Here is a 9797-nt window from a genome sequence, read left to right as displayed (position 1 = left end):
GCCAGGATGGTCTCGATCTCCTGACCTCGTGATCCGCCCGTCTCGGCCTCCCAAAGTGCTGGGATTACAGGCTTGAGCCACTGCGCCCGGCCGGTTCTTTGTTTTTTTTTGTTTTGAGATAAGGGACTTGCTTGTTTTGAGATAAGAGACTTGCTGTGTCGCCCAGGCGGTAGTGCAGTGACACAATCTCAGATCACTGCAAGCTCTGCCTCCTGGATTCACGAGGAAGGGCAAGAAAGGTTCTTCAGTGACCTCTGGTTCAAGGCTAGGGGTGTGGAAGAGGGGAGGGGTTAAGGCTGGATAAGAAGAAAAAGCATGAGCAAAGGATTTCTGTGTCTTCCTTCTGCAGTTCAGGCCTTAGCTAATGGTCACGTCTGTTGTATGGCCTTACGTCTAAAGGACCGGTGGAGTAGGTTTGAGCAGAGACGTGGGGAGGACTAAATGCCTAGAAAAGAGGACTTGATTTCCCTTTTCTTCCACCCTCATATATCACCTTCGCCTGTCCCTAGAACAAATGTACGCTCTGAATTTCCTAGGATTGTCCTGGTTCCAGTGTATTCTGGTGTTTCCATGTAGACTGTTGATTTTCAGGCCATGTTTATAATTTGAGGTACGGAAAACATGATCCCTGTTCCCCAAATCCAGTTTGTGGCGGCTGCCCCTGAGGCTCCTGTGTGTGCTGGGGCGCCCTGTTCTGGCATGTTTAGGACTGATCAGACCCTAAAAAGGGAGCATCAGTCTGCAGAGAGGATTGTAGGGCAAATTCTGCTTGCTGGTTTAATGCGATTATTGCTACATTATCAGCAGATAATGATATTAAGAGAAGAGGTGCCGGGGCGGGCAAGCACATACATCTCATGATTGTTTTGCAAATGTCAACGGCAGTGAAGACAGAGCTCCTGAAGGTGTTTTCTAGGTGAATGGTTTGATGGCAGAGGAGAGCCTGAGGACAGATCCCGAAACCCAGGCCCTTCACCTGCTGTTCTAGCTGCATTTGGGTACTGAGAGTGAGTGGAGTTGCTCAGTACCTTTGAGAGAGGATGATGCTGTGGTATCCAGGTGTTCCTTTGGGAAACACTAAGCTTTAGAAACCCTTTGGTTTTCATCTCCTCTCACAGGCCACCTGAGGCCAGGGAAATAACTTGCTGTCAAATAAAGAGAAGTGCTGTTTACAGGTCATTTTTAGGATATTGACACCCAATATATTTCGTGTTTCAGTGGGGAGTTTTGCTTGCAAAGAATAGAACCCATTCAGACTAACTACAATAAGAGGGGATTTGTAGAAAAGATACAGGAGGATCTCTCAGACAGGAAGTGTAGGATTTGTAGGTGGGCACCATGGTCCTACAGCATGTCTCTCCATTTGTCCTAAGAGCTGGTATTTCTGTCCATCTGCTTCAGCTCCTCTCTGCAGGCCAGCTTCCTCTGTGCAGAAGTTTTGCTTTCTCATACATTTTTGTTTGCACACAGCTTTATCAAATCTCACTTCAACTCCACACAGCTTTTCAGATCCATGGTTCATCCTTTTCCAATCTGACTTAGTCGGTCTTTGTGTTTCATGGATCAGCTTCTCAAGAGGAAAGTTGACAGGCCCAGCTCAGCCCTTGGATTGGGTCCACTGTCCAGTTCGTACTCTGGTCCAGTCAACTAATGGGGGAGCTGCAGATCCTGGGGTCTAATCCTGGCTGTGTAGAAAAGCTGGGGCAATTTCAAAAGAAGATGGGTAGGGAGGTCAGGGCAGGAGTGGAGGAGGAACCGTGTCTAGAACTCTTGACCATGTGATTGCTCTAGGGAATCCAGTGCCCTGTCTTAGAGGCTGAATGTTCACATCTTCTGGGGAGGAGAAGGGAGCCTCGTGGTTTAAAATCTCAGGGGATGTGGGAGGCTGGGCTTGGATCTGTACTGTGTTGAGTGAGGTGGGAGCTTAGGTAAGTTACAGAGGGTCTCAGACGCCATTCTGCAAAGAGGGTAGTATTGTTAGCATTAATAGCTCTGCTCTGACCTCAGAGGCACTTGGGCTCTTATCTCCCAGTCCATGTGTTGTCTAGGTTGTGACAGAAAAGAAAGAACAACACTACTGTCACACCCTGAAGCCACAGTCTGCAGAAACACACTTTCGCCAAGCTCCTCCGTAGCTCTCTGCTCTTCACGTCAGAGGAGTGGCAGCAGGCAAGCAGGGGCATTGGCAGCTTCTCATGAATGTTCCAGGTGGGCCTCAGGTGATGGCCTTGCTTCCATGTCCATAGTGAGAGGAGGCCTCCACCTCTGTACAAGCCTTTGAGGGGATTTTCCATGAAGGCTGATGGCCATCTGACTCCTCACCCATAGGCTCCTGAGTCAGGTTCAGTCAAGGTGTAGGAACTGTGTTCTGAGAAACGGAAGGAAGTCTGTTAGATTTTATTCACTCTGTGATACTCCTCAGGAGGAAGAAGAGGGAGGGATGTTCTTCCCAGTATCAGACAGGAAACAGGACCACCCCAGGGAACGGGGTTGGCCGGAGCCCCTGTAGCTCACAGGAAGCCTGTGGACACTGGAGGGGTCCTGACCCGAGCCGGGAGGCCGTCCTGTTAGGCTGGTTCAACCTGCAACTGCAGTGTTGCAAAAGGGTCAGTCTGATCCAGGAGGAGCTCTTCAAACTGTGCTCCTCAGACCACCTCAGAGGGGACAAGTGACCAGAGCTTGGCATCTGCCACCTCCATTTCAGTTACTGCAATTGTGCTTAAAGGATCGTGCTGCTAGATAAATTCATAATTTATTGTTTAGTGCGTATGTTTTCAGGTTGGGTGGCTAATAGACCTACTTAGTTCCATTCTTACTTGGGAAACCAATGAAAACAGGATGGAGAAGAGAGCCAGGAGAAGAGCCTGGGATGTGTATTTTGATACAAGATATCAAATGTAGATATGAGTGAGGGAATTTGTCGGAGGAAGGGAAAAGAAAGCATTGAAAAATATAGGTTGGACCCTGGTTGTGCAGCCAGGAAACAGGGTTGCTGTGGGGTATGGAGGGGAATCTTAGACAGATGGAAATTTGGAGGCATGGCTAAAAGTGGGTGTGAGAAGCTAGTGGGGCTGTGGGAACAGGCATGTGGCCTGGGAGCCATCCATAATATTGACACTCTTTGCCCATGGTGAGAGGCAACAGGCAACGAAAATAATATGCGGATCTCAATCACTCAGCCTTCTAGAGAGACGCGCGAGAATGACAGCAGATCCCTAATCGTATTAATTACTGTCTTCTGTGTTCTTTGAGTCTTTGTTTCTGGCTCCCTGAGACCTTGTTTTTCTCTTTAATGCCATTTTGTATGTTCTGCTGTATCATGGAAGGTGTGTACACAGGTTGAGTCATCCTAATTCGTTGTCTCCTCCATAGTACCTAGCTAGTACATCGTAGGTGCACGGTAAATGACTTGAATCTTGGCTGATAAAAGCCTGGAGACAGCTCACTGCACACTGCTGGGAGGTGAGCAGGGATGTCAGTAGGTCTCGTGGAGACTGAGTGGGGTTGAGCCAAGTCTTGGGAGTGTTGAGCCCTTCCAGAGAGAGGCACATGTGTTGTGCATCTTCAGATTCTGCCCTGCTTGGGAGTGTGCTTGGGGAGTACCGCAGGCTGCTGTCCACACCTGTCCCACGCCTGTCCCACGCCTGTCCCACGCCTGTCCCACGCCTGTCCCACGCCTGTCCCCGCCTGTCCCACGCCTGTCCACGCCTGTCCACGCCTGTCCCACGCCTGTCCCCGCCTGTCCCACGCCTGTCCGGAACAGCTGTGGTTACTCTTTCTCTCTTAAGGACACAGCTCCAAGATGGAGCATAGTCCTGGATTCTTTCTTGGCTCCTGGGACACACACTGTCGTCACTTTGACTATTCTTTGTGTAGACTTTTCAGAGGAGGGTTTCGGTCTATTTTCATGATGCTTTAGCCAGATTGGAGGACCTTCTAGAGGCAAGATGGGCTGACAGACTCCCAGGATGCTGTTCTCCCTGGCGTGCTTTCTGGGGAAGGTTTGTCTGTTGCTGTCTCATCTCATTTCTCTTTTGTAAAGAACACCATACCCTATAAATTACTAGGTCAATGTCAAGTAACCTCTTGGGGAAGCCCAAATCAGCACATTGGTGAGCAGTATTGGGATCAAGTGTTCGTCTTGTATGGGAGGCTAGCCCTGCGAGAGCAGAGACTGGATCCCAGTCATCCCGAGTGCTCCCCCCGGTCAGTGAGGGGCCCTAGAGTTGGCCATGATGGTAAGCTGCTGCTAAGTGAACTCTGAGCTGTCTTTAATACTCCCACAGACTGGATCATGGTCTCTCTCAAACTGGGATCTTTCAGGGAGCAGAATTATATCTCTGCAGCGGATGTAAGACTTCGGTTAGTGACCTAGTAGTTGCTGCTGCTTGGCATCACCCTGAGCCTGGTTGACAACAAAGACGAAAATGCCCAGACCAGCGATCACTCAGCAGAACCCCAGGGCTCAGTACGTAGGAGGCGTAGGTAAGAACCCCTATGTCTTTGCTGCTCATCTGTCCTTACTCTGTTTTTTTTTGCTTTTCCAGGGCTTCACTTATGTTCTGCATGAAGGCGAGTGCTGTGGAAGGTGCCTGCCATCGGCCTGTGAAGTGGTGACGGGCTCACCACGGGGGGACTCCCAGTCTTCCTGGAAGAGTGTAGGTCTAGGCCCCCGGGATGGGGAGGAGGGCATATTGGGGCCGCTCCAGGGACCAGTGTTGACCTTAGTTTGATCTCATTCCCTGCCCTTTGCTTTCCCCACTGGGCATTTCACCCGGCTGTTGGTGTTACCCAGATGCCAGCTGGGATGACCTGCCCCTTAGGAACTAGTTAAGACTGCCTCAGGCTTCCCATTTTGTAGATTTTGGGAGAAGCCCAGGGCCCTCTCGGGGTATGCATGCTCTCTCATTCACCTGTGAATCTGAGGTGCTGTGGCTGAGCGCTGGTTTTGGGATGGCCTCATCACCCCTCTGAAGTGCCACAGGCTGCAAGTACTGTTCCGGACCACACTGACCCAGGCAGGGTCCCCAGACCTTTTCACTGATTTCTATTGAAACCTCCCTGGTCGTTTTAGGGACGTGGAAAACTTTACAACCCAGAAAAGGAACAGTATTTCCCACAGTCCCTCGGCTATTTCTGCAGGTCTGGCTGGGGCATCTTGCCAGCGCCCCATCGCCCCACTCTCGTCCTCTCCTGGCTGGCCCACCCCTGCCCGTCCCTTCTGGTAACACAGAGCAGTTCAGCTGTCCCCTGTGTGCTGCCCGGTGCTCTCTTAGACTCTGATGCTCATCAAGCCATTTTCTTAAAAACAGAGGATTCCGTCTTTGGGGATTTTAGTCCAGATGCTAGGAGAATCACGGTTCTTTCAGTCTGGTCAGAAGGATAAGGTGTGGGTAGTGCCAAGTCCTGGCAGCCTTGGGAGCTGGTGCTGGGAGGAGGTGAGCTGCCCGTATGGGCCTTCCCTCTGTCTCCCTCAGTAAGACCAACGTGCTTCCCTTAGAGAGGAAGGCCAAGGGTCTGCTGTCTTGTCCTGAGCCTTTCCCATCTCCTACCCAGCCTCGTTGCCTTTCTCCTCCCCAGTGATAACAGAATGACTCACTGAGCTTTTTCAGGTGAGTTTCCACCTCCCCCTCTAGTCCGAGTTGCCTATGTGTGCCCTTCCCTGTGTTCTCCCCTCCCCACCTTTTAGTGCTTCTGCTCCCATGTGCCCTGGATGGAGGCAGGTTTTATTCCTCCTTCCCAGGGTCAAGGTACAGCTCAGATCAGAGGCTGCCCCATCCTTGGAGGGGCGGAGAGCCGGTGCCTTTGTGCCCAGTATTCCTGCCCCTTTTCCCATCTCTCATTTCCCTTCAAGGCCCACCCCACTCTGCCCCTCATCAGTGTTTGCAAAACATAAGGTGACCTGGGCTTCTCTCCTCTACCTCAAGTCTCCATCTTAACTAAAAGACTTGGGTGATGGCAATGGTTTTGCTGCTGAACCATGTCGGGGGCAGCGGGGGTGGTGGCAATGGATGCTCTTAATGGGCCAGTGGCCAAGGCTCCGTGAGTAAGTAACCAGAGGAGGGAGAGGTCTAGAGGGTGGAATCAGGCCTGCAGGGAGTCAGGAGTGGGAGGTGAAGAGAATGGCTGCAAGTGTTTGGCATTTTCTACACTTCATTTGGAAGGAGAAGAAATAAGCAGACACTAGGAGAAGTAGGTCAGGGCCTGAGATGGCGGCAGCGGGCACCTGGTTACCTATCTGTGTGCTGGCCGACACAGGGCACTCGCGATGACATTTTCTGGGGAAGATCCTCCTGGTGACTTTTCTGAACCATGGTCTTGGGTCCTTTCAGTGCTTTTGGCCCATGGTGACAACCTTTGAGATCAGGCTACCCGCGTGCAGCCCTGCACTCTTCATGGACAGATTGCAGGGGTGTCAGGGTCCCAGGCCAGCCTTCTCAGGCTTCTGCCAGCTCCCTGTCTCCCCCTACTGTGGAGGCTTCTGCCAGCTCCCTGTCTCCCCCTACCGTGGGAAGGGGGCACCAGGCTGGGAAATGGGTTGGGCTTCCCCGCTGCACCTTCCGTCTAATGGCCCACATTGCTGCTTCTCGGCCAGAGTGTCTGAGCTCAGCTCAAACCAGTGCTGAGGAAGGGAGGGTGAGTCCCCTGGCTTCTCCAAGGTGTGCTTGCCTGGGTGCCTCAGTCAGGTGATTTTGACCCAGACTGTTTGCGTGGCACTCACTGAAATGAGTCCTACTCATCCCCTCCATGGGCCCTACCCTGTGGTGGGACTTACAGGTTAAGCCAGGCCTCATGTCTAGAGTCCAAACCAACTCCCTGAGAGAAGAGCACCTTCCCATTGGGACCCTGGGCTCTAGCCCTGCCCCAGCTTGTTGGACTAATTCTGATGCCCTTCAGGTCGGCTCCCACTGGGCCTCCCCGGAGAACCCCTGCCTCATCAATGAGTGTGTCCGAGTGAAGGAGGAGGTCTTTGTACAACAAAGGAACGTCTCCTGCCCCCAGCTGGAGGTCCCTGTCTGCCCCTCGGGCTTTCAGCTGAGCTGTAAGACCTCAGCGTGCTGCCCGAGCTGTCGCTGTGGTAAGTCGTGCAGGCTGGGGCTGTGCTGGGCTGGACTGGGCCCCATCTTTAAGACTTTCTTTCCCCTTTTGGCTCCTGAATTCTTTGCCTTTTTAGCAACTTAAGGAAATGGATAGGACCGAGATCTTCCCATCTGTTCCTACTGCTTTTATGAGAAAGCAAATAAAATGAGAAAACTGTAAGAATTTCCCGAAGATGACTACATAGCGAGACTGGGATTTGACCCTAGGTTTCTCTGATTTGGAGACCACCTTTGTACGCTGTGACGTTTCACCCTGGGGAAGGCATTCAACTTGCCACTCCGACCCTGTCAACAAACAAACAAATGGCAACAACAACAAAAACTAGTTCTCTCTGCCATATCCTGCTCTGAATTTTGTTTATTTATTTATTTGTTTGTTTGTTTGAGGTGGATTCTCACTCTGGAGTGAGAGGCGCTATCTCTGGATAGGCTGGAGTGCAGTGGCACTATCTTGACTCACTGAAACCTCTGCCTCCTGGGTTCAAGCGTTTTTCTAGCCTTAGCCTTCCGAGTAGCTGGGATTACAGGTGTGTGCCACCACGCCTGGCAAATTTTTGTATTTGTAGTAGAGATGTGGTTTTGCTATGTTGGCCGGGCTGGTCTTGAACTCCTGACCTCAAGTGATCCACCCACCTCGGCCTCCCAAAGTGCTGGGATTACAGGCGCGAGCCACTGCGCCTGACCACTGAATTCTTGAAAGTGAAAATTTCAAGAGTAGCATTTTGTTTTTTCGTAAACCCAAACATCGTCCCATTTATCCCATCCCTTACACGTAAATTCACATAAGCAAGTGCTGTCGCTTGGAGAATGGACGGGGCTCTTCTCACTGTGGGCTGCGTGGGGAAGGGAGGCTGCTGTGGGCTCTGGCAGTAGGACCCCCAGTGCTGGGTTGTGGGGGGAAAGGGCCGACAGATACAGGAGGGAGGCCCAGCCACGGAGGAGGAGCCCCAAAGAGAGCAAGCAGCCTGCTCCCTGGTCTCAGCGGGGGGTGTGTTGTGCCCACTCTCACTCTGCACTTTTCTCTCCCTCAGAGCCCGTGGAGGCCTGCATGCTCAATGGCACTATGATTGGGGTGAGCTGCTGCCTTCTTCTCCAGAGCAGGTGGTGGGGACAGGGAAAGGGGGTACTGCGGGAAGGGTAGCAGGCAAGTCATTGTAAAGCAGAAATAAAGGAAACCAGGGAGACCTAACCCCAGCTTTCCACTGCCTGCGGGACATCCCTGGCATCCTGGAGCCCAGGCTAGGACCATCTTCCTGACTCTCGGGCCTGTCTCACACTCACTTCCTGGCCCCCACCTCAGGCACCTGTGCGTTTCTTCTGTGCACAGAGAAGCACTCTGAAGTCATTGCACATTTTAGTCTGTCGCCTCTGCCACTGCCTGGGCTGCCTCTTTGGCATGAAAGCTCTCACTCTTACCATCTCAGTACTGGAGATGGGAGGACAGTAAGGCAATGGGCCATGGGAGACAGGAGGAGCAGCAGAGCGATGGCTCGTGGGAGCTATGGGTGGGTGGGCAGGAGACAGCATATGGGAGTAAGGTGAGGGGGGAGATTGGGGGATGCTGGGTGGCCTGACCCTGGTGCCTCTCGTTCCAGCCCGGGAAGAGTGTGATGATCGATGCATGCACGACCTGCCGCTGCACAGTGCAGGTGGGGATCATCTCTGGATTCAAGCTGGAGTGCAGGAAGACCACCTGCAATCCCTGCCCCCTGGTAAGAGAGGCTCGACGGGGACCGAGGGCATGGACTGGACGCTTGTGGGACCCAGGCAGTGGGACCTCACTGGGGTCTTTAAATAAATGAATCTTTCATAATTTTCTGATTATAAACAATATTTGACAATAATGAAGAGACTGAAAGTCACCCACCCAAATTGCATGCCTCAGAAATAATTATAATTTTGGTTTTATAAGTTGCAAATATTTTCTTCCAGAGTTTCCAAAATAAACACAATATTTGCCAGGCTTATGAAACTATGTTTACAGTTCCGTATCCCTTTTTGTATATTTTAAGAAATAGCACCACTGTTCTTTGAAAACATTAAAAATTAGTCAACAAATATTTATCAGACACCTCCTATGTGCAAGGCTCTACACAACATTCTTTTGAATGGATGTGCCTCATGTATACAACCAAGCTATTACGGGACATTTGGGTGGTTTCAGATATTTCACCCTGTTTTTGCCAGGGCACGCTGACAATGCTTGTTCTGAATGCCTCCTTGAGGCGGTTCTGAGAGGTGGACTCATCGTTTCTCCTTTGGCAGATGAAACTGGCATTTCCATGGTTTCAGTTGTGACTTTTAGTCCTGCCTCACAGGGAAGTTTTGAACCCCATGGCCTGCAGCTCAGGAGGGGGCCTTGGCTTCTTCCTCAAGCTCCTCTCTGGATGTGGGGTTTCTGCTGTTTGAGAAGATGCCATTGGTCAGAGGAATTTCTTGTGAGCTAGATGCATGACCTGTGGGGATGGCTCTTTCAGAGAGCGCAGGGAAGTGCTTGTCCCTCAGCTCTGTGAGGCCGTCGGGGGGCTGCAGCAAGGTGGAGAGGAGCCACTTCTAAGCAGGCAGCACAGTGGCCAGAGGGGCAGGGGTGGGGGCCAAGAGGTCGTGCAGGTGTGTTTTACACTGTTGAGGACAAGGGACAGGTAGATTATTCTACATCTGTGTTCTTCATGGCACTTAGAGCTATCAAGCTCAAAG

The 9797-nt window shown here is 51.6% G+C and overlaps 1 protein-coding gene across 1 annotated transcript in view; it reads left to right on the top strand.

Annotated features, from left to right (window-relative positions):
* Window positions 1-9797, top strand: part of VWF (von Willebrand factor) — a 178977-nt gene that overhangs the window by 150762 nt on the left and 18418 nt on the right. Inside the window, exons 44-47 of the mRNA XM_017883319.1 lie at window positions 4548-4658; window positions 6898-7078; window positions 8132-8172; window positions 8696-8812. Coding sequence (XP_017738808.1) covers window positions 4548-4658; window positions 6898-7078; window positions 8132-8172; window positions 8696-8812 — 450 coding nt within the window. The remainder of the gene's footprint in view (window positions 1-4547; window positions 4659-6897; window positions 7079-8131; window positions 8173-8695; window positions 8813-9797) is intronic.

The sequence above is a fragment of the Rhinopithecus bieti genome, unplaced genomic scaffold (genome assembly GCF_001698545.2).
Source record: "Rhinopithecus bieti isolate Rb0 unplaced genomic scaffold, ASM169854v2 scaffold_13342, whole genome shotgun sequence".
In the NCBI taxonomy this organism is placed as follows: domain Eukaryota; kingdom Metazoa; phylum Chordata; class Mammalia; order Primates; family Cercopithecidae; genus Rhinopithecus; species Rhinopithecus bieti.
Note: the sequence above shows the minus strand (reverse complement) of the source record. Positions and strands in the feature narration are given on the sequence as shown.